At 38.8% G+C, this 27381-nt stretch overlaps 3 protein-coding genes across 9 annotated transcripts in view; 2 read left to right on the top strand and 1 right to left on the bottom strand.

The window, feature by feature from the left end:
• Positions 1-3705, top strand: part of ppp1r9a (protein phosphatase 1, regulatory subunit 9A) — a 75299-nt gene extending 71594 nt beyond the window's left edge. For all 6 annotated transcript variants that reach the window (XM_084739957.1, XM_084739962.1, XM_084739959.1 and 3 more), the window contains one exon: positions 615-3705. In XM_084739957.1, coding sequence (XP_084596083.1) covers positions 615-797 — 183 coding nt within the window. In that variant the 3' untranslated portion in view covers positions 798-3705. The remainder of the gene's footprint in view (positions 1-614) is intronic.
• A 1240-nt stretch (positions 3706-4945) lies between these two features.
• Positions 4946-9314, top strand: asb4 (ankyrin repeat and SOCS box containing 4). The gene is made up of 6 exons (XM_084739063.1): positions 4946-5674; positions 6959-7258; positions 7350-7592; positions 7690-7937; positions 8088-8201; positions 8874-9314. The coding sequence occupies exons 1-6, from the start codon at positions 5362-5364 to the stop codon at positions 9060-9062; spliced, it is 1407 nt and encodes a 468-aa protein (XP_084595189.1). The 5' UTR covers positions 4946-5361; the 3' UTR covers positions 9063-9314.
• A 4359-nt stretch (positions 9315-13673) lies between these two features.
• pdk4 (pyruvate dehydrogenase kinase, isozyme 4) lies at positions 13674-27261 on the bottom strand. Of its 2 annotated transcripts, XM_084738471.1 has the most exons (12): positions 26900-27261; positions 25397-25538; positions 21976-22047; positions 21282-21466; positions 20925-21014; positions 20498-20575; positions 18387-18463; positions 18191-18289; positions 17885-17998; positions 17410-17523; positions 16840-16960; positions 13674-14167 (listed from the first exon to the last, which is right to left on the bottom strand). In XM_084738471.1, exons 1-12 carry the CDS (start codon positions 27015-27017, stop codon positions 14130-14132), a joined length of 1248 nt encoding a protein of 415 aa, XP_084594597.1. In that variant the 5' UTR covers positions 27018-27261; the 3' UTR covers positions 13674-14129. The 2 variants fall into 2 exon arrangements, with proteins under 2 accessions (XP_084594597.1, XP_084594598.1); XM_084738472.1 differs by lacking the exon at positions 13674-14167 and having other exon boundaries at positions 16660-16960.
• Positions 27262-27381: the final 120 nt, after the last annotated feature.

Here is a 27381-nt window from a genome sequence, read left to right as displayed (position 1 = left end):
GATGTGAGGATGGGTGAAGATCTTCAGTTCACAAAACACTCCCTGACGTCTTTTTGGGTCAAGTTTTAATGTTGCGTCTTACAGACACTTGGATTACAGCACATGAGCAGTATGGAGACATTTTGTGTTCTCTTTTTTTTTACATTTTAAAACTGGTCACCATTCACTTAAATTGTACGGGATTTGGCTGCGACACTGTTTTCCGCTGAAACTCCCGGAGTGTTTTGTGAACTGGAGATCTTCACCCATCCTCACATCAGCACAGGGATGAGTAGATATTGAGTGAAATTTCAATTTTGGGTGAACTATCGCTTCAATATTCTCTGAGATTAAAGTGGCAAATTTACAAGAAAAAAGAGAGATCATGAGAACCTAAATTTGCTGGAAAAAAAATCGGACAAATAGTGTTTTTGTTGAGGAACCACATCACTTCATTTTATGAGGTTGGATCAACTTCATCACACCACTGACACCACTGCTTGACATTTTTTTTTTTTTCAGTTTTTCTTAGTATACTGTTTTTATGACTTTGCCTCCTTGGCTCTGTTTTTTCTAAGTTTCCAATCGCCCTAATATGCTGTTGCATAAAACAGATTTTTTAAAACTTTCTTCAGGCCCTTGGAGTTACTTCTTCCCAGGACCGCGCCCTGATCAAGAAAAAGATCAAAGACCTTAAAGTTCTGATGGAGAAGGCCAAGAGGAACCGAGAGAAAGTGGAGAAACAGCGCGAGAAGCTACGGAAGAGAGAGCTGGAGCAGCAGCAGAAGGAGGCGCGCAAAGAAAGCGCTGCGGAGTGAAGCGAATTGTCGGATCACCTCCCACTTTACTGTAGCACCACACCAAGTAGCATCTCGAGGAACAGAGCGTCAGTAGGCCCCACACGTGAACCCTGAGGGACGCCTACTCCGTAGTTCAATAGTTCTCAGTGGTGGAGCTACACGTCCAACTGTTGGAGATTGTCGAGTGGCTTTTTCACCAAGCAGATTAAACCAAAACGAGCGGTTGGATAATAGGATGCTGCCCCGTTCATTTGCCTCATTTACACCCACCCTGTGTTTTTAGCCATTCAAGAATTTACTCAGTTCTATTTATTTTGCTTTTTATTGCTGTAAATTGGATTATTTATTCATATCCCGGAGTAAGTCTGTGAAAAGTGCACCTCATTCTCATCCCATATCATCTCCAGAGCCATCTGTGTTACCCACCACAGCACCTTTTAGACATGATGACCATGTACGTGTACAGTGATAAATACAGATGAAAATATGTCTGACGTGCCATTTTGATAGACTTGTGTATATCCTGTCGAGATGAATAGATCAGTGGAATCGCCCTATTGCTTTGATGAAGCACACGCAGGTTAGGCCTGTGTGGTGGAATATATGAGGCAGTGTTCATCTCCCACCACTGGGTGTCCCCATGCTGCTTACTTTCACTACTGCAGAAGAAGGCAACACTGGAGCTGAAGTGGCAACCACGTTCCATTGGAAGCAACAAACTTTCTCAGTACTTGCAAAAAGACTGGAAGTGCAAACACTGTAAATTTAACCTCCGTACTGGCTCGTCCAATGCTCCTTACAGTATACATGTACCATACTAAAGTATGAATGACGAGGACATACTGTACTCACTGGACTGGTCCTAATGGAGACTTCAGGTACAATATAACCATCAAATTTGTAACTTACCAAACCCGTACCACAAAAGCAAAAAAAAAAAAAAAAAGTTCAAATGAAACTTCCTGCTTATATGCATAATGTTGCTTTGACTCCGCTTGTAACCTGCTTTTGACCTCTTTTTATATTCTCTCTCGATAACAAAGTAATACCCCGCCGCTGCCTTTAGAAATTCTAGACTAGTAGAATTTTTCTGAACTCTACCCGCTTCTGTGTGAGTGTCCAAACACATACAGTAGACTTAACATTTCTAACGTTCTTTCATAAGAATTACAGGTCAAAGATCACCGTGCAAATGACTTTGGAATAATATTTAGGAATGCTGCCATAAGGAAGGACAGATGCAGTGAGTCCAGATCATCGTACCTGATACACTGGAAATTGCACCTGATAGATGCAATATAGTTTTAATTTTTCTTATGAAACTGGTTCTGTAAGAAACATTTTGATTTACTTGTTAGATTAAAAACTATATACCTTTGAAATTATTTTGACATATGTATTTTATGCAATTCTTTGTTTTAGGATTACGAAGCTCACTGAGAGACATGTTCCCTGTGTTACTTCTGTATCATTCCCGAGAATCATTCCGTAGGTTTACATTAAATATAGAGACGCCAGTGTCACCGTGATAGAAATGAAGGCAGCTCTGGTTATTATGATTCCCTTTTTGTCTTAAGGGCCCTGCCTGGTGCACTGATAGCAGGTTAAGAACAAGAAGAATAGTAGGAGTTACAGATACCTCCAAGTAATGCCACAGTAATACAGGTATCACTGATCTCTGTTGATGTTATTATTTATTTATTTCTGTATTTAATGAAGCAACTGACTACTGTTTATGATAACTTATACAAAATAAGAGTATTATTAACACCTAATAATGATTTATCCAGAATTGTATGATTACTTCCTTTTGCCAAAACGTAATTAAAACTGTTCGTTAAAAATGATTTAGATTCAAATGGTTGTCAAATGAAGGATTTAAAGAAAATATGGCAACACTCTCTATGAGTTTCATGTCTATAATGCATGATAAGCACATTCATAAGGCTTTATGAAACTCTTTTATAAATGGTGATAATCATGCATGAGAAATTATAACAAGGTTTATAGAGTATTAAAACTAGTGGACATAATTCATTATATAAGCTCGGCTTTTATAGTATTTTATAGCTCTGTGCCAAAGTGACAACAGTTTGAAACATAATCTACATACACTCTATGAAGACCACATCTATAGTGCATTATGTGGACAGTTATAGTGTATTATAAGCATTCATAATGCATTATAAATGGAATGAAATTGAATTGTGTAAGATTTGTGACTACACTCAAAAACACATGAAGCATGTATTATTATAGATGCATCAATATGTTCTTCACTTTACCTAACACATATAATGATAACTTATGACACTACATACTATACTATGAGTTCTTACTACAGGTGATCATTTAGGTGTGCATAGGTGAGTATAGGTACTCATAATGCATTATAAGCCCAATCAGTCAACATCTAGTTTATAACTAATCAAGGGCATCCAAAAGACACATATACATTTATAATTAATTTAAGTCACATCCATAATGTTTTATATAATGCATCAGAAAGCAGTATATGTGTTTTAAAGTGCAGTCATAAAGCATTATGAGTGGAGTAGAATTCACTGTGAATGCTCCCACATACTATGAATGGTCTTCAAGTCCTGGGTTACACAGCACATTGTAACGTTCATAATTTAAGCCTGTTAAAAAGACACATAGAGAACTGTTATAACATATAATAACAAATTATAAATTCTGAAATGGAATAGTGTCTTATAAACATCAATAATACGCCACAGAATGACTCGATGTGATCTTTAAGTAAAGTGACAGAACTGTATCAGGCTATAAGCAATTTTATGATGTTTGTATGACACTTTTCCTTTTCAGATACTTTGACTTTCTAATCTGTTATAACACATTAGAATTGTTCTCAATGTGTCTTTATAACTGTTAAAAGTCATGGTGGTAATAATGTGCTGTGTAACACTGTTTTTTCTTTGGTATGTTGTTATAAAGCATTATGAATGCTGAACGTATGATTTATTATGTCCAGCACTTCTAATACCTTGTTATAAGTTGTCCTGCTTGATAAGAGTTTTCATTATAATGCTTATAAATATGCTTATAATGCGTTATAGATATGATATTCACAGAAAGTGTTTCCAAAAACACAGTAATACTCTCCCATCGTGCTTGTGGTTTTCCTCCGATACAACCATAGTGCTGCTCCAGTGCTACTCCAATAAACTGCTCATGATGTGTTCTTATGAAATATTTTGTAACACTTGAACCTTTCTGTGAATACCTCCCCCCTCCCCTGTCAAGACAGTCAGCCGACTGCACTCTTTTGACTCTTTTGTATGTATAGTAAAACACTGAGAGCAATACGCTGTAAGAATCCTAAAGAAGCCTTGTTTTCTATTGTGTCAGTGTGTGTGCACAGTTTGTCTGAGGGCTGAGGAGGCTAAAAAAAAAAGGTCAGACCTGAGGCCAAAATTGTGACTCCTGATCTTTTCTATGTGCTCGACTGAGCTTGCCTGCCTGGCATGATGAAACCAACGTATGGATGATGAGACCCTGGTGCTCCTGGCAGGCGAAAAACACTAAGTCATGTCTGGAAGGGTTTGTCTTGTCATGTACGTAATGAACAGCAAAAGATAATCACCACAAACTGCTAGCCATGCTTTCACTCTTTTAAAAAGCTGTGCTTATTCTCCCCCTCCTCCTCCTTTTTTGTCATAACCTTGCTCTCTTTTTTCGCATTCTGAAAAGTTTGAAAGGGCAGCTACCTGTCACACTGAATAAAATGTGCAGTCACTGTCCGTAGTTTGCTTTTGTTTCTTCTTTTTTCACCACTTTTGACCTGATTGGGTTACTATGTTACACCAATGTTTTAAACTAGTTTAAGTAAATAATAATGTACAGTGAGTAGGTCATTATTGTGAAATAAACCCCGTCAGGAGTCTTGAATAGTGACCTGCTCACTGTACATTATGCCACATATTGCATGGTTATAAAAAAAATCTGCAGTTTAACACAAAATATATTTTGTGTCCAAAGCAACGGTCTGTTCTTCATAGCAACAGTCTGCAAACTTGGATTTACTAAACTGATGGTAGTTTTAACTTATGTAGCAGAGCTCTGCTTAATTTGAATTCTGGAATGACTCATTTTAAACCGTTTTGCTTAACTCATATTAGATTAAATTTGTTGGGGTTTGATGGTCATTTGGTGCCAAAGACAGAAATCTGTGTCCTATGCAGTCCAAAGTTAGAAGTAAAAATCAAATAAATATGGATTCAATTCAGTCATATTAAGACAGAAGAATAGAACGGAAGAGAATAAATAGCTTTCTCTCCAAACAGTCCTCCTCATGCCACATTCAGATGGCTATGATGGTTATTTTGCACGATGGCCTCTCTCAGTGGACATCTGAGCAGACTGACCCAGAGTCACCCACAGTTAGTCTCTCCTTTCTATTTATATTCAGCCTAATTTCACTCCAGGGCTATTTTTACCCTCTGACAACTCTCTCCTGTCACTTGTTGCCCCTCTTATTCTACTTCATTTCCGTCCTCCTTCCTCATACACCCCCCGTATCTGATGACTGGGCTCATGGAGGCCTTCCACCGTGGGTATGATTGACACCATCTTTATCAGCATTTGTGCTTTTATTTACAATCTCCTCCATGCTGTGTGGAAAACATTAGCGTCCGTGCAAGCTGGTTTGGCAGTGCCATACAGGGAGCAAGGTCCTTCCTTTAGGGAGTTCATGGAGGAGTTGAGCCCCAGACAACAGGCTGTCAAACAGCTGAAGCACCAGTTTCTGGAGGCCCTGGAGGCCAACAACGCTCAGGAGGTCCTGCGGATTCTGCACAACGGGAGACTAGACATTGACACTGTGCTGGAGGTGGAAGACCCCGGCATGGTGCTGGCCTCATACAAACAAGGTAAAGAAGAAGGGACTGATCCACATTTCACCAGCAGCAATAAACTGAATTGTGCTTTACTGTTTGTCATCATATCTCAAGAAATTAGGCCCAGAAGTATGAAATATCACATGATTACAATTAGATCATATGTTTCCACAATGCATGTATAAATAGGATGATTTGAAAAATGATTCAAAATAGAAGGTTAAAAAATCCCAAATGTCATGGTTATGGTATTAGTTCTGTAGTTTGTCCACTAGATGGTGTTAAAGCCCCATGATTTCTGAAGTTGGATATGAAAAGAAACACTGTCTGGTTAAGGCAGACAGTGAGTGACAATAACATACTCATAAATAATGCATAAGTATACTGCAATATATGAACAAAGCCATTATGAGATGTAAATCTACTGTTAGTCAGAAATGATACAAACACATTTTATATTTTTACTTTTATATTTTCACTGAAAACTTGGTTTCAAATGTTTCTCTATGGCCTCTTTTTTTTTTTTTTTAACTCGGCCCTACTCATTTCAAACCAGAAAGAAACAGCACAAACAGAGATTTGCACTGTAAAACATCATAGAGGAATTTAGTTTAATCAACTAATCTTTTGTCATTAACTTCACATAAATATACAAGCTTTATTTATTGAAATAATTTATTAAATTTCTTTGCAGCATGCATTGTGTGAGAGATAAAAATCTTCTGAGACCCTGAACCACAAACCAGTAATAAAAAAAAACATAATAGATATTAAATGTTCTGCAGTTTCACTTTGAGTTGTTTACTAAACTTAATATCTTAAAACTTGCTGAACATGTTTTCTCAAGTACAACTGCAGTAATATCAAGTTTATTTGAATAAAACGGGTTATTTGTTTTGAATCATTACAAAATTACCTCAGCTTTGTCTTTTCAAATCGACTCAACTTAAAATTTTAAGGCAGTCTTCAATCTAACATTTTAAATTTAAAACAAATGCTTTATTTTTACAGTGTGTCACATGAAATAACCGCAACTGTTCAAATTTGACGAAATATTAGTGATGCTTTTCCATCCAAAGATGCACTTTATGGTTTCCTCTATGGATCAACATCTATCAATATCTGGTAAATAAACACAGAAATAGTGTTTGATTCTAACTCAAACTTCAAACCAGTGCTTTGGTTCATTTTGTAAAAATGAGTTTTATGAAATCTTAAGTAGTTAAAAATGAAACAGCAAAGTCTAGTTTTACATTTTGCACTACCATATCATTTGCCTTCATAATTTCATCAAAAACCTTATCTTATCTGCTACAGGTTATTGGCTGCCAGAATATAAACTGGAGAAGTCCTGGGCAATGGGTATTCATGTGTGTGTGATGTACAACGCTCTGGAAACAGCACTGGTGCTCATTCAGGAAGGTGCAGCCATCAACCGGATGCCCAATGGGAAGACGCCACTGCACGTGGCCTGTGTGGTCTCCAATAGCGACTGTGTTGCCTTGCTTTTGGCTCACGGGGCAAAGGTCAACAGCCTGTCACTGAGCGGACACACACCACTGCACTACTGCACCACCAGGGAGTCCGTGGACTGTGCCAAGCAGCTCATCCTCAAAGGTCGGAAAACATCACTAGATGGATGAAAAGTGCATATACAGGCAAAACATTCAAAACAGCTAAATCGCTCTTGTGTTTTTCCCTTATAAAGGTGCTAATATCAACACGGCCAGCCACAGCCATGATGAGGAAACACCTTTACACATAGCAGCCAGATTTGGTGTCCCGGAGCTGTTGGCTCTCTATTTGGCCCATGGAGCGTCTGTGGATGCAGTCAACTCTGCGCAGGAGACGCCCCTGATGACTGCAGCCTTCTGGGCTTTTGACACTAAAGAGCAAACGTACAGCCCAGACCACCATTTGGTCTGTCGCCTCCTACTGGACCACCAGGCAGGTGAGTTTTTGGACTGCCTATACATGACTTTAACATTTTTACTCACATTGTCATTGTTGTGTGCCATTGAGACTACATCATTGTCTTTCTGTTCCAGATCCAAACCTTCAAGAAGAGGACCACAAAACAGCTCTTCACAAGGCAGCCTGGAACTGTGATCACGTCCTGATGGAGATGCTGCTGGAGGCTGGAGCAAATACACGAGCAATGGACATCAACGGCTGTGCCCCCATTCAGTATGTCCTCAAAGTGACTGATATCAGGCCCCTGGCCATACCTGAGCGCTGCTATCAGCTGCTGCTCAACTGTAACGCGGCACGGATCTACCCGCCACAGTTCCACAAGGTACAGTGATGTGGACTGACGTTATTAGATAATATTTTACCCTTTAACAACACTATCTATGACAAATTACTGTATATGATGATGCTGTAGCAAGAGGTCCTTACAAGATTCTTGTGCTGTATAATGGCTGCTATGTGTTGTTTTGTGCAGGTGTTGCAGTCCTGCCATGATTACCCCAGAGCAGTAGAAGTTCTGGTCAACTCCTACGAACGTTTAAAGCCCACAAAGAAGTGGAGAACAGCAATTCCTGATGACTGCTACAAGGTAGTAAAATGACATAATGTACAAAGTCAGTGTTGGGGAAGCTATGAAAGAATAGCTTTGCGAGCTGAACAGCAAAGCTACACTACGGAGAAATTTAAGCTACTTAGAAAAAGTACTTCAAATGACTTTTAAAAGTCAGTTTATATGTGAGATACAAGATTATAATAAAATATAATACAAAAAATGTAATATGCATTTCTTCATAAAATGTAATGTTAAAAGAAATGTGATTTAAAAGTGTTCAATCCATCCCAAAAATGTAACATATTCAAAGTGAAAACTCCTCAAGTGCAATTTTAAAGTTAATACTGGATCACATCTTAAATTGGAGTTTAAAGTTTTGATGCAACAGAATTAAATTTAATCAAGATCTGGAGTAAAAACTAAACTGAGGTATAGGCATACAGGTTTAAATTTAATCCCGCTTCATTTTAAGTTTAAAAGTTTTGTGCAATTTAAAGCATTATTTAACTGGATTTAAAAACTAATACTGATGCAACCTAACCTGTGAACAGTATGACGTGTGTCTTGTGTTCAGCGTAGCATCAACTAAATAGTAAAGAGTGCCACTAAAAAACAGTTTAAATAAATGTAAATGGTAAAAAAAAATACTCTCCTTGTCTTGTTATTACAATTTATACTACAATGGTCTGTTTTTCTTTGCTTCCTCAGCGACATAAAGACTTCTACGACTCTTTGTTTGCTGTTTGCACCAACACACCTCGCAGCCTGTTTCACCTGACCAGATGTGCCGTCAGATCCAGCCTGGGCGGCTTCTGTCACAGAGGTGTAAGAAAGCTGCCTCTGCCATCCCGCCTGAAGACATATCTATTACTGGAACCTGAGGGGATACTGTACTGATGAAGAGACTGTTGTTCATAAAATCCAACTACTGTGCAGGACAATACACTAATATGTAGGCTAATACTTGACGATTTCACTGCATGTCTGCAGACTGTGCAGAGTGAAAGTGCTTTTATATTTTAGCCATACACACCATTCCCAGAGGCTTTTGTCTGGAACATAAGATAACCCTCTCTTTCTTTTGACAGTACAGACGAAACCACATTCAAGTTGTCTTTGACTACTATAAAACTTTTTTATGAAGGTGGATTAAGGCTCATGTCATCCAACTCATTACAGCTGTCCAACCATCAATATGCAGAGGTTTGAGGGACAGGTGACAAAACAGCAATTCACTGATGATTTACTGAGGATTTTTGTCTCCTGGGTCATATGGAGCCACCATCTTCTCCCCACAACCTCTCTTTCTGCAATCCTTGTATTATTTATATCTTTCGCCTTCCACAGACACCCTATTTGTCTCATTCAAAGTGACATGAGTGTCAGTAAGTGTCATTTATCTTTTCTGGAGTTATTTTCCACCAACACGTCTCTCACTTACAGTGCAGCCTCATACTCCAAATCTACCCGGCAACCTGCCTCAACGTTCACTCTCAAGCTCATGCTCTTATGACACTATTTGCAGAACAAACACTTGACAAAGCACTCCACAACAAGTGTTTGATTTTCCAGTGGACTGCACATGAAGCCAAGTTCATGGACCAAGTTTTTGTTTACATAGTATTCTGATCTAACACTAATACTTATGCTACACTGTAAAAACATTCAGTAATATTAAGGTTCTTTTCCTCTCTATTAACCACCTTGATGGCGTTGGATTGAGTTTGTTGACCCCTATACACCGATCAGGCATAACATTATGACCACTGACAGGTGAAGTGAATAACACTGATTATCTCTTCATCATGGCACCTGTTAGTGGGTGGGATATATTAGGCAGCAAGTGAACATTAGAAGCAGGAAAAATGGACAAGCGTGAGGATTTGAGTGAGTTTGACAAGGGCCAAATTGTGATGGCTAGACGACTGGGTCAGAGCATCTTCAAAACTGCAGCTCTTGTGGGTGTTCCCGGTCTGCAGTGGTCAGTATCTATCAAAAGTAGTCCAAGAAAGGATCAGTGGTGAACTGGCGCCAGGGTCATTGGCAGCCAAGGCTCATTGTTGGACGTGGGGAGCGAAGGCTGGCCCGTGTGATCCGATCCAACAGACGAGCTACTGTTGCTCAAATTGCTGAAGAAGTTAATGCTGGTTCTGATAGAAAGGTGTCACAATACACAGTGTATCACAGTTTGTTGTGTATGGGACCAGTCAGGGTGCTCATGCTGACCCCTGTGCACCGCGAAAAGCGCCAACAATGGGTACATGAGCATCAGAACTGGACCACGGAGCAATGGAAGAAGGTAGCCTGGTCTGATGAATCACGTTTTCTTTTACATAACGTGGATGGCCGTGTGCGTGTGCGTCACTTACCTGGGGAACACATGGCACCAGGATGCACTATGGGAAGAAGGCAAGCTGGCTGAGGCAATGTGATGCTTTGGGTAATGTTCTGCTGGGAAACCTTGGGTCCTGCCATCCATGTGGATGTTACTTTGACACAAACCACCTACCTAAGCATTGTTGCAGACCATGTACACCCCTTCAAGGAAACAGTATTCCCTGATGGCTGTGGCCTCTTTCAGCAGGATAATGCATTCAGGAATGGTTTGAGGAGCACAACGAGTTTGAGGTGTTGACTTGGCCTCCTGATTCCCCAGATCTCAATCCAATCGAGCATCTGTGGGATGTGCTGGACAAACAAGTCCGATCCATGGAGGCCCCACCTCGCAACTTACAGGACTTAAAGGACCTGCTGCTAACATCTTGGTGCCAGATACCACAGCACACCTTCAGGGGTCTAGTGGAGTCCATGCCTCGATGGGTCAGGGCTGTTTAGGCAGCAAGACAATATTAGGCAGGTGGTCATAATGTTATGCCTGATCGGTGTAAATATCTGGGCTTTTTTTTTTTTTTTGATTATTATCATTTTGGATTCATGTACTGATTTTCCATTAATCAAAATGTGATAAATACCATCACAACTACAGCACAGAGTTAAACTTCATCATGTTTGTTTCGTCCAACTAAAAGAATTGTTATATTATTAATATTAAAATAATTCAAAAGAAAAACAAATCTCACATTTGAGAAGCTGAAGCTATGAAATGTTTTTGTGTGAAAAAATTATTTAAAATAATAGCTGATTAATTTTCTGTCAATCGACCAATCATTTCAGCATTTCTTGTACAAACTGTTGGATAATTTAATTTATAAGAAAACATATTTTTAAGTTATCTCGTGTGCAAAATCAGATAAAACAGATAAACAGTAATGTAAATAAAAAGTACAATATTTACCTCTGAAATTTATTGGAGTGGATGTAGACAGTGACATGAAAAGAATATATCATATGAAGAGCAGATGTTATATTTGAACTGCTTTCCATCCTGAGGTCTTCTTTTAAAGTTACTCTCAGCAGTAAGATTGCAGATTCGCACCTAAAGGAAGAAGACCACTAAACCACTTTGAAAAGTCTCACGTGGACCTTTAATTGTGAACAGAGCGCGACCCGGGCCGATCATCCCAGTCACACCAACATGCACTAATGGTGTGAGCATGTCGGTCTATTTTATCCAGGCGTTAAGTCTGATTTAACACGGGGAGATAATGTCAGTGTACTATAGAGAGAAGCACTCATGAGACTGAGGCTGCTGCCTGGAGAGAGACAGAGGCGCTGCTGAACTATTAGTGTCTCTGTAAAAGAGGAGAAAGAGAAGACAATGAATTGAAAACATCAGCAAGGCTGAAAACAAGGCTACTACAGTTGTGTAAAAACATACAAAAACAGCAACTACGCTTAATGGATAGTTAAAGGACATTTGTGACAAAGTGAGAAGGGAAAGAAGCAGTTATTTAAGGGCATACAAGAAGCACTGGATTATTTAAACCATATTATATTATGTGTATAATGAACATGACATCAGCATTTCATTTTTTACTTACAATGGTTATCGTCAATGGCGAGATATTACAACAACTCTAATGGCAAACATGGATGTTTAAGTATCAGTAAAAAGGTATGACGATGACAAATGATCGTAGTTTTTTCCAGTGAACATTTCAAAGAATGACTAAGGACATGTCTCTTTTGAGTTTTAGCTGAAATATTTTCAGGTCCCAATCTTTGAACCCCAGTATAAATATGAGGGTCTGCACTGCTGCAAATACAGCATCATACCTATTCATACAAAATAATTAAATGTCCCTTCATGAGCTAATCTTGCGCACATGCTCACTCACATTGTTGTGTTTATGGTCATTGTGCGTTTATGTTCACGCTGTGCGTTATGTCAAGGCAGGGAGAGCCAGAGCACAAGACTTTTATTGTATTTTTTTATACACATGACAATAAAGTTGAACTTTAAATTGTCTTACAATAGTTGTTAGTAACTGTGTTGTACTGTTGGTGTTATCATTAGAAACCTTATGGCAGTCCAAAGGTCACAGGTGTGTCTGTGCTGTGACAGAGTCGAGGCTTAAAGACTTAGTTATTGTATTTATCAGTGGATTTTTGTTGCTTATATTAAACTTTATACATTTGAAAGCAGATTCATACTGCAGCTTTAAGTCCTACTGTCACGGGTCTGAAAGCAAACATGCCCTTAATCTAATAAGTGAACATACGGTGTGTGTCAGTACTACAGTCATTTTGACTCTGATAGTTGTTGCTATGTTTGTGTAGCTCAGGGGTCAGTGACCCACGGCTCCAGAGCAGCTCCAGTGACCCCCTCTGGCTCTGACAAAAAATTACTATGTTCATATATTTTGTTTATTATCAAAGTAGTTTTTTTATTGTATTCTTTTTTTGCACAAATACAGGGAGGATTCAAAGCAGGCCTGCACAGCTCTTTATAGCTTTTTTATTTCAAAGTAAAGCTACACATGCCATACTTGTATTTCTTCTCCACAAATGTTTAGTTTTGTGCTTTGTTGGTAATAGCATTCCCCCAATTAAAATAATAAATCATGTAAACAGTTATTTTTTTTCACAGTGGTTCTATCTTTAATTTCATAAATGCAGCAAAACATAATATTTTTGTAATGGAAAGTTAAAGTACCAAATAATCATAAATAGACGACGGTGGAGAATCATTAATGAATGCTCATTTAGACCTATTAGTAATGTTGACAGGCTCATTCAGACTTAAGGCTGTGTTCACTTCATTTAGGCTCAAATATGTTTTGCGGCCATGACAAATTTATTGTGGTGATAAAAATGGCTCTCCTCCTGCTGCAGTTCTACTGTATGTAAACATGCATGAACTAATCTGGTAAGTTGGTGCAGCGCAGTGACACGATCAGGTCTTTGGAGGCCTTAAATGAACTCTCTGGAAAGCCCTGCAGGTGCAACAGAGCGCAATAATACCCACGAGCCTAGACAGCAAACTGACAAGGGTTTACTTAGCATAAAACAACACATGGGTAAGCTGTAGTTTAAATATTTACTAAAACATATCTACAATATTTTATTTATATTAGCACAAGAGAGAGAAAGCAGCAGATTAACTGTTTTTATAATTTAATGAAAGCCTGGAACAAAGAACATGGATCCAAATCTGTTGTGTCTTTGAACTTGTCATCTTCTGTCTTCTGTAGAGGGAACACTGTCTGGATGACTAAAGGGTCAGACTGGACTCCCTGCACTCTTCAAATAAACCAGTTAATGTCTGACAGAAGGAGATTACAATCTTAAACCATGCATTATGAAGGGTTTCACATTTAGTTGAACTTTTCTGATGCAGTGATTCTGAAATCGCAATGAACTTTTTACTTTTTAATTCTCTCATCTTTCAGACTGAGCCTACATAATACTGCATTTTTATTGCTGCCGTGCCAATAATGCACCAATGAACTGGAAAACAGAATTGAAAGAGACAGAGAGAAGTAACACAAGCAGAATAGAGCACGACATGTGGGCACACTAATGAAGGGGCAAAACAAGAGCAGCACAGCCTGTTCTCAACCCCTATTGGCAGCTGTCCACGAAAAGCCACTGGACTGTGTCTGTGAGGGTGACAGAAAAACAGAGTAAAGTTTCCTAAAACAAGCTGTGGACTGACAGGGAATCAGCTAGAAAAAGTTTAATTTCTTACTCCTTGCGGTCCTAACAAGTCAGTCCCTCCAGGAAGAAAATAATTCGTGCAAAATCATCCCTCTGAAATCTGCATGACCTTGCAGTTTTGACCAATCACCGCAGCTTACCACAACACAGCAGTCTGCCACAAAAGCAGATATGTACATCTCAAAGAACCGACTCAATGTTTTATTATTATTATTTATTTTTATCTTTTAGTCATAGGCACTGAGAAGAATACAATGCTTCTTTGTGGAATTTTGGTAATGCAGAGCCTTTTTTATTAAGGTTAATTAGAACACTCTGAACAGAGTGTGATTTTATTCTCCCAGGAAAAAGCTGTCTTTGATCTTTAATGAAGTATACAAAATTATTATTATACTTCCTGCATTTTAATTGGAAAATAAAAGCCTAAAGACATCGCAACATGCATCACAATTTTTTTAGACAAGCTGCCGTGATCAGGCATCTGGCATTTTAGGTGGGAACAATCAGAAAAAATTAAACCCTGGAAAGACTGACAAGTAACTGAGGACAAATAGAAACACAGGGTTGAGTTCATAACATGAAAACATGAAAAAACATGAAAAATTATGTATTAAGGAGTTAGATGAGAGTTTTATTTGCTACATTCACTGGTCCTTTTAGTGACAACACACAGTTTCAGTGCAGTAACACTTGGCCTTTGAGAGAGAAACTTATACAATGTAAAGTCATAAAAATCTAAAATGAGTGAATTAATATATCAATCAAAAAAAAACTGGCAAAGACTGAACAGTGTAAGCCTGGCATGCGATGAGAACACAAAATCCGTGAAATGATTACACACAGATGAGCCAATAACTATTACAATCAATACAGCTTGTACTGTCTTAGCACCTGTGGTGTTCCTATGTGTCTGCTTGTCAGGGTTGGGCCAGATTGCTTTGAAAGTTGTCAGTTACTGAATGCTAATTGCATGGCAATTTTTGTCATTAGTAACGTAATCCATTGGATTACTACTGAAAATACTGCAGCTTGTATTTAAAAACTGAAAAATTTGAGCTCCACAGTATTCATTTTCTTTTAAAACATCTCAAAAGATTTCCAGTGCAAATAAAGTGCATTTTTGCATAGGGTTCTTTTTTGTGGAACATTTGTCTAACTAACCCCGTGTGTCAGACTCACTTTTGAGTTAAAAGAGTGTTGGTTCTCATGAAATTTTTTTTCAAAAAGTTTTTATTTTGTAATCTGATTACATAATCCCAATTACATGTCATCTGTTATTACCCAACCCTGCTGCTTGTGTGTATCATCCGAATGTGCTACACTAATCTGACCACAATGGGTTACAGTATATCACGCAACAGAAAGCTGAGGTACAATTTTCTGCAATGCAATATTTAACATTTCACACCCACCATTACGAAACACTGACAAACACTGAAATGTTCTCCTGGAAAAGGTTTAAGAGGTGTGCATTTTGGCTCCTACTGCTAAATAACTTCATACCAGGTTCAGTAGAGGAAAATTATACTCAAGGTTGAGGTTATCTTGGCAGTCATTACAATTATTTACAGTTTAACCATACATATTAACTTTAAATATGCTGCAATGCTATGTGTCATCAATTCCACTTCGCCAAAGCTCTATGGTAGCATGCACACACGTCTTAATACATTGTTCACTCAAAACATTTAAAATTACATCAGTCTGCATGTGTTAAATGCTAAGGCACAAAATAGGCAGTTCATCGACAAGCAGAATCCTCCATTAAAAAGGATCATATTTTGTTTACATCTTATATTAAAGAAGCTAAAAGACTAAAAATAGAACAATAATAAAATAATGTAATTTCATAACATGCATAACCAGAACAAATTCTTATAGCTGTAATTGTATGAGAACTGCCATGAAATGCAGAAGTTGTGTGTATGAAGCAATGCTGCTGCAGGGACTGAAAAAATGCCTACATGAACAAAAGTGGAGGAACTTTGCTCCCTGGAGTCACGGAACATGTTTCCATTTCGTTTACCCCTGTTGACCCCACTGTCACTGTCACTGTCACTGTCACTGGCTCTGGCGAGGGTTTTTGAGGCACAGAGACGTTTAATGCAAAAACAAAATGCTTCCCTGTTTATCTAATTAACCAAAGAGCATTTGTCTTTAGATTGTAAAATTATATGTTTTAAAGGAATAAAGGTGGCACAAACACAAACAGTTATCATGCAGCTGAATAACTAAAAAAAAAGTGAGTGTAATGGTTGAGTGACTTGTTCCGTTACTGTTAGCAGCCTGTAATTAACATATAATAAAATTAAATGTAGCGAGGGTAAAATTGCATGGATGCTGGAAGGTATTAGTTCAGTTGCATTTATCTGATTTTTGATGTTTTTCTCCATCTACAATTCTCTCTTTTGAGAGAAAAGGAATCCCCATCACACAAGTCCAGGTCCAGCAACATCTGAAAGTATTTTCTCCCGCTTACAGTGAACATTTATCCATTTCTTCCAATGTGGACCCTCTTCTCCTTAATCCTATTATTCTTTTATTCTATTTATTTCCAAGTGTCCTCCACTTCCTCCCTCGGCCCACCATCACCGAGTCCTCTCGTCATACTTGCCCAGTTTCTTTGGGTCCTTGCTCGGCATGCACCAGTCATCGGCCTCTGAGGTTGCCTGGTAATGCCGCAAGGCTGACTTGTTGAAAACAGGAAGTCTCTCCACTGACTCTGAGGACAGGGCCTGTGATACACAACAGAAGGAACTCATTAGCCTGGGGTCACATCCAGGTTTTTTTCTCTTCAGGCTTTCCTGCAAAATTGACACCGACTACAGTTGGACGACTGGACGAATAAACTGCCTACTAGTGACTGGGTGAGTCCATCGCCCGTTGGTTGTTTTTTGGGGACGTTTTTTTGTCATTTTATTTTGCTAATGTAATGGTCTGCACAAGTGAGAGATGCTGCTCAAACTTAGCACAAGACTGAACTGATTAAATTTTGGTGGTCAAAGATCACTGCAATCTCCGGAAGGCTTGAGGGGATTTTTCGGTACAAACATCCACTTGGATACAAGAATGAACTGCTTGGATTTTAGATTATTGCCAAAACATGTTTTTAGCCACCATCTAACCGAACACCAACTTGGCTTTTAAGTTCATAGTCAGCGTGAGGATGTAGTGCTGGTCTCACCTTCAAGTATATGACAGCTGAGGTGCCGTAACCCTCCATAGAGTAGAGCTGCAGGTCTCCCTGGAAGTACTTGGCATACAGACGGGATATTGGCAGGCCATAACCAAAACCAGCCTGAAGGAAGGAGGGGCAGCAAGAGAAATAAAAGGATTACAGTACAGATTAGCCTATGTAGGCCAGTTGCTAAAATATAACAACATTAACACTGTAGAGGCTTTGCTCTGTAGCAGCCCCCCCCCAATTTCCTCTTTGCAACAAGCTAATTTGCAACCATGCTCAGCTGTGCCAGACTCAGTTTAGCACAGGGAGTCATAATTTAGTTTATTTTTAATCCCAGTTTAAAAAAAAAAAGAACTGGGAGCTTTTGTTAATCTGTATCTTCTGTTTAAAATGCAAACACAAGCTTGTAGTCCACTGTGCCCTGACTAAGACATTCCTCAGCACCAATAATAAAGTTCAGCAGGTTCAGTCTCACCAGAGGTGCGTTGCGAGAGTTGTCTACATGGACTGGACTGGGAGCCGTGGAGTACATGTAGCTGAACAGACGCTCAATCTTCCTCAGAGGGACTCCACCTCCTCTGTCAGACATCTAAAAATAAAGCAGAGGTGTGTTAGACTCTCCAGGGTCCTCTCATTGTTCTGGCAGTAGGCCGAAGTCCAGTGAACTCATCAGCTCTTCGTCATTATCGTCACTTCTTTGTTAGTATAATCTTAACACTGGTTTCTGCATGATTTCCTACAAAAGCGGCGGTCTATCTTAACTCTCTGTGTCCTCATCTACCTTGATAGTAAGGTCCTCACTGCCCAGTGAAACTCGCACTTTGATCGGTGGCAACGTGGGGCTTGTCTCATGGGTCTCTACTGTAGCTCTCATGGCATTCTGAGAAAGGACACACACAGTGAACAACAAAATAAGCAAGTTAAAATGTAGTGAAGAATAATATACATATGATTTTCAGGTTTGTTGGGCACTGTACCTTGAAAAGCTCAAACAGCATATGGTAGAGATGGGATGGCACATAGACAATGTGGAGGGGCTGGCCAGGGTTTTTGGCTGAGAAAAAGTATAATCAAATTGATCACATGGAAAACCTCTGACTGAAAAGAACACACGTGAGTGTGCAGCTGTAAGCTGTGCATGCAGACCTCTGGGACAACTGCGTGCTTTGCAAAACTGCGTATTAACTCTGACCCTGGAAAAAGATTAGAGTCACTGCGGCCAAATTATGCAAGGAATGAGACATTCATCATTTTGATTTATATTATCAAGACATTATCTGGCAAGAACAAGCTGGCGAAGTACAAACAGGTCATGTTTAAAGCCTTAGTACATGTTCTGATTGATGTACTGCAACAGGAATCGGTGTATGGATTCAATTTAAGAGCATATTGTAGTAATAACTACCACATTTTTTGAATAAACTACATATTTTCTTAATGTATATGGCGTATTAGGCCTATTTATACTGTGTAATCAGTCTTTTTCTATGTCTATGTCTTTGATTTTTAACTTATTTTTTGTTTTAACCCAAGCATTCCAAACACTCAGTACAATTTTGACCTCATTTCACTGTCCATCATTGTCTGTCCAACATTTCCAGCTGCCTTGATATGTATCCAGCTTTAGAAAAACAAAATGTTCAGATACAATGGGAAGTACAAAAAATCCAAGGAGGCAAAAACAAAAAGTAGTAAAAATCTATGTATTCATACCAGTACATATACATAAAAAAGAATGAAAAACTAAATAAATAAAATAAAAGCAGGGGAGAAAGGCAAAAAAAATGAGTGTGGTTTCCAGTTTATGGTCCACATTTTCTCCAGCACTTGTCTGCACTAGATGAGAGTCTATTTGTGGGGTCTGGAAGTATCTTGTTATAACTTTTCATTTAAACTCCTCCAAGTATTAGATTTGGTCATTAAATATGCCTCCCTACAAAGTTCCCTCCTGGTGTCTAGTGATATGTCCGTGTTCATTTCAGCCTCACATTTCTCTTTTGTTTGTGGGGCTCCTGGTTTATTTCTGTTTAGGTTTCTCAAACATTCTTAATGGAGGAGTGTCTCATGGTGACGCTAGCTCTTGGCAGGCCCAGCTGGCAAGACCAGACACACAGGGCCTCACTTAAACCAACAAAGATTCACTCTGCAGGGTCCAGCTGAAGTTCAGGAGAAAACAGCAGAAAATATCCAGGAGAAACAATAAACATGCAATGAAAATATAAAATATTTGTTTTAACTTATAAAGTTAGTGTCTAGGCTTTTGAGGTAATTTTGTAATTATTCAAAAGAAACAAACTTTTATAGTCAAATTAACTTTATATTAATTCAGCTGCACTTGAGAAAAGATGTTCAGAGAGCTTAAAATATTAACCAATGACTCTTCAGTCATACTGACAAACATTAAGAACAAACTTGAGTTTGTTGTTTCTCAGTTTCTAAGTTCTCTTGAAGAACTGTAGAGCTGTATCTACCCCTGTTGAAGCTTCTTTGTTCCACATCGGCACAAACACAATATGTGAAACACCTTCCAGTGAATTTATTCAGATTAAAATGTATGTAAGGGTGTAGGAATTGAATTCAATACTAATCATCATCATAGTTCACAGTGTTTTCATTATTGTGAAAACAAGCAACCATGACTCATCTTAAAGTTTATTAGTGACACACTGCAAGTTTCCATCATGTTTTCTTCAAACTATAAAAAAAGAAAGGTCTCAGTAAAGTTTTAATTCTCAAAAATGCATGCTGGGAATTCTGCTAATATGCTGATCATGTTTCTTTAGCAACTTAATTTAATGAATTGATCATTCAACCAATCATTTCAAGTCAAAAGACTTCAACTTACAAGAGCTCATGTTTCTAAAGGTAATAAGTGTTCTGCAAATAAAAGCTAGAAATTTAAAGTTTAATTGAATTGAATAAATTAACATGTACATTTACATTAGGTTATTGAGAAAAGATTAGTTGAGTCCACTAAATTCCTGTATGATTTTTACAGTCTACAGTATAGGCAGCTGTTAAAAAAGGGAGAAGAACTCATAAAAATATCTCCACATACAAACATTATGGTTGTTTTTGTATGACTTACAGTTGACTTCCGTGATCTCCATATCAGGAGAGGTCAGGTAATACTGCTCACAGAGCATCTTTGAAGTCTCAAAGGCATCTACAAAGTGAAACAAAGAAAAACATCTGTGGTTACTTTTCTGACAGAAAACCACAGAGACTGAAAACTCTTGCTGCAACAGAGAACAACACTAGAAGACATCACGCTTTCTCTGCTTTAGTTAACAGTTCGCACGAGATTCAAAGCTGGGTGTATTCCAGCCATGCATATCATGACTGAGGTTTTCCCTTCCCACTCCTAGACTGACCCTAGAACTATCAGATAATAAAAGGTCAAACAGTCCATGAGTCTGTACAAACAGACACTGGTGTAAAATAGATAACACATCCAGCATGTGTGTATGTGTGTACAGACATCATTACTGGAGCTGAGGAAGATCATTCATTACCTTTTACCACCTCCACAACATCACAGCTGGGGTCGATGCTCCCAATATGTTTGGGGTGGGCTGGGTTCACACTGCCATTGAAGATTAATGCTGCAGGACACAAAGCAACAAATGTGGGTGACCCAACACAAGTGTGTGCACACAATTCACTGTCAATGGATGTAAATGTGTGAATATTTAATCAAAAATAAAGTAAAAGCTGAAGGAGTTCTTTGCAGTTGAAAACATATAGCGCTAACAGCTAAATGCTAGCTCTCAGTCATTAACAGCACCTTGAGTTGAATTTAATGACATGAGCATTGTGTGTGAGCAACTGTGTTGATTAACTCACAGTCAGTCACCGAGTGCTATACTGACTGTGCTGGTTCATGAGCATGCGTGTGGAGATGCGGCTCATGTAGAAGCGGTCCAGGAAGTACTGAACGTTCTGGTTGGTGACGGGATCCACGCCAAAGGCCTCTTTGTACTCCACGACTCCCTGAGCCATGGTGGGCACCACGTTGTTGTGCCGATTACGGACGTTCACTAGAGTCTGTGTGAAGCTGAGGGTAAAGCCGTGATGGACATGTTAGTATGAGAGGTCAGCTGTTGCATCATGTTTACTCGCATACTGGCATAGGTCACACATGCCTGCTAAACATAGCACATTGTTGCACATTCAAATGACAACATGACTATAACAGTGACCACAGGCCTATCTGCTGATATTTGACATCTCATAATTCCATCATCATCAATTTGAAGAAAGCACGAAAACAACTTCTAACAGATGAAACCTGAAAGAAAGTCCACATTCAAGTAGCAAATGTTGAGATGTGTCCTGAATACACAGGATAAATTGCTCAAAAGGAATTATTGCAGTCATTGAAGTGTATTAAAGTCTCCTCTGTCCTGGAACACGTTGGATTTCGATGAAGCACAGCACTAAGAGGAGTGTGGGGCATTAACGTAAAGGAGCCTGTTGACCAACACTGTCTGATTAAACCAGACAGAGACATTATACCTGAACAAGAAATACATAAAAGCTGGAAAGTGTCTGTAAATGACTTACCTTGTCAGGACATCCCGATTGTCTGGATCTTTTTCTAAAAAATCTACAAGCTCCAACAAACTCTGTGAATACCTGGTGAACAACAAAAGGAAAGGTATGAAAAGAAAATTCACTCACTATGTTCAGATTTAACATTAAATTCAAACCGGTCATTTAACCTCAGTGTTTTACTCTAAACCTAGATTAAATTGAATTCTGTTGCAACAAAACTTAAACTCCAATCTGAAATGTGATCCAGTATTAAACTTAAACCTACACTTAAGGAGGTTAGGGTTGCAAATGGCTGTCTTTTTGAGGTGGACTCAGCAAAATAACCAATTTCCTTGAAAAAAGTTAAGGGACAGACTCATCCTAATTGAGCTTTATACTGCTTCTCTTCTTTCTTTCAGTTCAGTTGATAATTCAGTGAACGGCTTTCCTCAAAGGAGGAGAAACTAGAGCTTTACTGCTGAACCATCATGAGTAGGCTAACTAAGTTTTTAGCAATCTAACAATAAAACTTTTGTTGTTTTTTTTACTTTTTAGCTAGCTACTAAACAATGTAACATTTTGTTAACTTTTTAGGTAAATTGCAATCAATATACTGTTTTTTCTAACTTTTTAGCCAGCTAGCAAACCATGCAACTCTGATTAGAAGTAATCTTGGATTAAATTAATCTGTTGGTGCAGGCCGAAATTACACTACATTCTAGTTGATTTACTGTATAAAAGAATGACAAAGAAACTCCAATGTAATGGAAAGAAAAACTTCTATCTCACAATTACACTTAGGTCAAACGGTGGATTTAAACGTAATTAGGCGTAGAGACTTTAAATAACAGTGGTCTGTTTTATCACAGACTTTATCTATAGGCCAGAGGATGAAGAAGACTTGAGTACTGAGCTCACTGAGTCATACCCTCTCTGGCGCAGTCTCACAGTAGGAAAAACTGGGTGAAAGGTGAACAACAGTGTGACAGCACTGTGATTTCTATGTACATGCTCGGTTTGTCCCTCAGCTGACCTTCAGCTCTTTAATTTTGGATCGGGTCCCGTCATGCAAACAGATGTACATCTTGAAATAGACCATTCTGCAGCTTGCATTTGCGCAAGCTTGCCAGGAAATATCAAGGCATCAACTCTCTCCCCCTGGTCAACAACATTTCCATGTGATAGATCAACTCTTCTGCTGACAATCCAAAGTGCTCTGCAGTAGCAGGAAGAGAAAGCCGCAGTCTGGGAGGTGCATGACCAAATATTGACATTAGCATGGCTCCTATAAGAAAAGTTGGGGGTGGGGTAATGAACTTGTTGATAACATGTATGAATGTGACTTGTATATCAATCGAGTTAACATGATGCTAACAGGAAGTAGCAGCTGTAGTGGAAAACAAGATAACCCAGAGACAGGACTGGGAGTTCTCCTACAACTAGCCTGTATCTTTAGCACTTATCATTTGCTGTAGCTGTTTACTGTACAGTAACAAACTGGGGATAAGAGGCAGAGGAATGTGGTACAGCCCATCATTCACTCACATGCATCCAGACAGAACATCTGAAAACCTAAAACAGACAGAAGAGTGCATTCAGTAGATCTCCACCAGGTAACAGATAGTGAAGCACCTACTGCAATGTCACCTCAACTGCCACATGCAACCAGCTGAAATCTGCAAAGTTCTCAAGTTCTGAAGTTTTTTGTGTTATATATTAATGTGTGCAAAGTTTTCTGCAAGTGTTTGAGTCACAAAAGCTGAAATTCTAAATAATTTACACTTGATGTTGGTTGGAGCCTGCATGTCCCAATGCAAGTTGTGGCTATTCAGAAGGTTACTGTTTTGGCATAGAGCTGATTAGATTACCCCCACTAACTGAATTTAATTCCAACATATAACCACTATCTTCAGGTTAATAACAAAATTTCATGAAAATCGGTGCAGAATTAGAGTTACAGTTGATTTTTATAAGAGGTCTGCATTCCTCATTTGTTTACTAGCGGACCTTGAACACACCAATATGGCAACCGTGCAAACGCACCGTGGAGATGCTGGTGAAGCTAACAAAATGGGAATTTATTCATCTCGTATCGTGCCTCACTTTAGTGGATTATAACATATAAGGAATGAAATCAATCTGCAGATGCTCTGGTTTAAGATGAAATAAAACGTGTCCATGCATGTCAGTTTTTGAGCTACAACAAAGGCCATAACATGACCTGCAACTAGCAGCAGGTAAACCTTGTTTTTACCCTAGCAGTTGTTGAAGACTTGTGGCTCCCACTGGCCAGTTAAGGGGACTGACGGGTCAGCAATCGGTATAAAACAGGGCAGTCAATAAAAAAGCATACAGTCATAAATGTGCAGAAGAAATATTAGGCTGACAGGTCTAGTAAAATGTGAGATTTAGCTGCGGACAGTAGCACCAGTCCCATTTATCACATACACGACCTATTGCATGATTATCATTACATATACACACCTGTACTTGGGTGAACCCTCAAGGTTTACAACCTTTCACTCTTAGGAACATGCACACGTTGTACATTGAAATGAATGTGTGGGCACAGTTTCATGCTGGTATACCTCTACCTGTATGAGAGTTGTGACCACAAACATAAAAAGGTGATTATGGTGGAAAGTAGCATGCATTCCTCACAATTCAAAAATCTGTGCTGCATCTTTATGGTACTATATAAAATACTGTACATAATCTATTAAGGTCTGTTACATAAGAATGACGAAGATCATAAAGCGTATCCCTTCCGAGATCAATGACCAGCGAGAGTACAGAGAACAGCTGGCTGAGGCTGGAGGGAAGTGACAAAACCTCACACGACCCCTGGCAACACCAACAGCCATGTTTTCATTAGTTCGTAGCTTTAAGCCAGATGAACCAAAACTACAGGAGACAAAGTGCATATAGAGTGGATCTGTTTTATATTTGAAGCTAAATATCAGAAGGCTTGAATACACGCTTTGAGAGATAAAGAGGGAAGGACTTAAATGGCCCAGACACTGCAGTTTCATAACCATCCCCTGCTGACATGAGAACCAGTCCCTGCATGACCTTGTACCTGGGGAACCAGAAAACAATGACAACACACATACAGTAAGACGCTCACTCTTCTCCTTTTAGAAACCTTAGTGTTCCTCTCCTCATTATTGCTTCAGTACTGTTCCACAGAGGTGCAGGACAACTTGACCTAAAGATCCCCTCAAGACATGTACTTTGACATAAATTCAAATAGTATGCTTGGAAGAATAATGTGCCTCCGATGTTATTTCCATAAAGCACAGAGAAACGTTCCACTTTCAGCAGACAAATGTGAAAACATCCTCCTTGTGTCAAACTCTGCATATTCATTATTCTATACATTTAAGCTAATAGTAACAATGATTTTGCTACAACATATTTTTTAGCATGTAGTGTAGTCTATGGATCCTACCAGCTGGTGAGGAGCTTTAAGGATGGAGTGCCGAGGAGCTTGTCAGGGAGGAAATCAATTTCCTTCATGATGTTGGCCAGCCTGACAGGAAGCTCCTGTCGCAGGAACACAAAGGAGGTCTTCTCACACGCATTGGCCGAGCCTGTAGTCACATGAGGGACACAGACGGGGGAAAAAAATGACAGATCTACCATGCAACTTTGACCCAGTCCTGTCAGACAGTAACAGTGACGGTAAAAAACGGCAACAGTCTTTCCATAAATCATACATATTGCTGTTACATATTGAAGAATAAAGCCCATATTATCTTGTTTGTATACATGTCTGTTATACTATTGTTATGTTATTTGGTTATACATTGCAGTACAGGACATATTTTTTCATACTTCAAACTGTTTTCACTTCCTTATCATTTTTTCGATGCTAATATATTTTTCTATCTTGAAGGGTAGCATCTGTAATGTGACTAATTTCCCAGGGGATCATCAAAGAATTTCAGACTGATTGAAAATATCTGGATTTTTAATTTAACTATTTATAATTTTTTGCTGAGGTACCAAAAACATGGAAGATTGAGTATATCAAATAGGGCTGCAGCTAATAATTATTTTCATTATCTGACAATCATTTTCTGGATTAATTGATTACTTGAGAGGACCAAAGAAAGCAAAATATATTCACATTTGAGAAGCTGAAACTAGACAATTTCCTATTGAAAACTGACTCAAAACGATTCATGGATTATCAAAACAGTGGGCAATTAATTTAATAGTTTACAATAGATTCATCAACTTATTGTTGCAGCTCTAATGTCAATGCAGAGATAAACCACATCAGGTGTTTAGTGTTTCTCCTGTTGGTTCCTAGAGGGTTCAGCTGTACTCACAACTTTAGAGCTTTAATGATTAGTCAATTAATCACCTGACAGAAAATTAGTTGCCAACTATTTTGACAATTTGTTATTGATTAATTATTACAATTGCTGGTTCTCTTTGTGTTTTGGACTGTTGGTTGGACAAAAGAAACAATTTGAAAACATCAGTTTGGTTTCTGGGAAACTGATGAGCATTTTTCACAACTTTTGCCATTTTACAGACAAAATGATTAATTGATTACTTACAAAAAAATTGGCTGATTAATAAATAACTAAAAATAATCATTAGTTGCAGCCCTAATGTCATTATATAATTACTACATTATAATAGTTCAATATATTTTATAATTATTACATGATATCAGGTTTGTCTTCAAAGCCAAAAAGGTTTTGCGTTTTTTCAATGTGGTAATTTCACAGTCATGTTCAGTAAAATACGCAGCCAAACATGTGAGAAACACCTGAAGCTGCGTTAACATCTGTCTGCGTCTGTATTACTGTCAGTGATCTCTGTACGGCAAAGTCAGCTGTCAGCGAACACAAAGGGATTAACGTGAGTTGTGCAACTGCCATGTGAGTGTGGTAAAGACAAACGTCCGAGACAGTCGATCCTACTTCTTAACACTTACCAAAGTCAATGAACTGCTTCATGGACAGGGGAGAAGGAGAAAACTTAGAAAACCTCTCCACTTGCTTCGGTATCCCAGCAACGGAGCCATTTTTCAGCAGAAACTGGGCGAACTTCATTATTCCTGTCCTCTACAGACCAAAACTGTCAGTGGACCAGGGACAAACTGTCCTTTCTGTCTTCGGCACGCTCCAGTTTGACCACTGTTAAGCTAGCAGGGCTGCAGCTCGGCGTCGTATAATAAAAAAAACCGTTAAATTAACATATTAAAGGATGCTGGTTACGAGTTCCCCATCATTGTTTTTTCTGGAGCAGTTTTCTTCCATGTTGCCAAGTTGTTGCTGTCTGTCCTTCAAATGCAACTTCCAGCGCAGAACCGAGTGTTGTTGTTGTTGGGCGGGGAGGAGGAGGGATTGACGGTAAAATCAACCAATGACAGCCGAGAGTTTCCTGACACTGGCGTATGTGGTGGAAGTGAGAACT

The sequence above is a fragment of the Lutjanus erythropterus genome, chromosome 16, assembly GCF_056507025.1.
Source record: "Lutjanus erythropterus isolate fLutEry1 chromosome 16, fLutEry1.hap2, whole genome shotgun sequence".
Classification (NCBI taxonomy): Eukaryota; Metazoa; Chordata; class Actinopteri; order Lutjaniformes; family Lutjanidae; genus Lutjanus; species Lutjanus erythropterus.
This window is presented reverse-complemented; position numbering and strand designations above follow the sequence as displayed.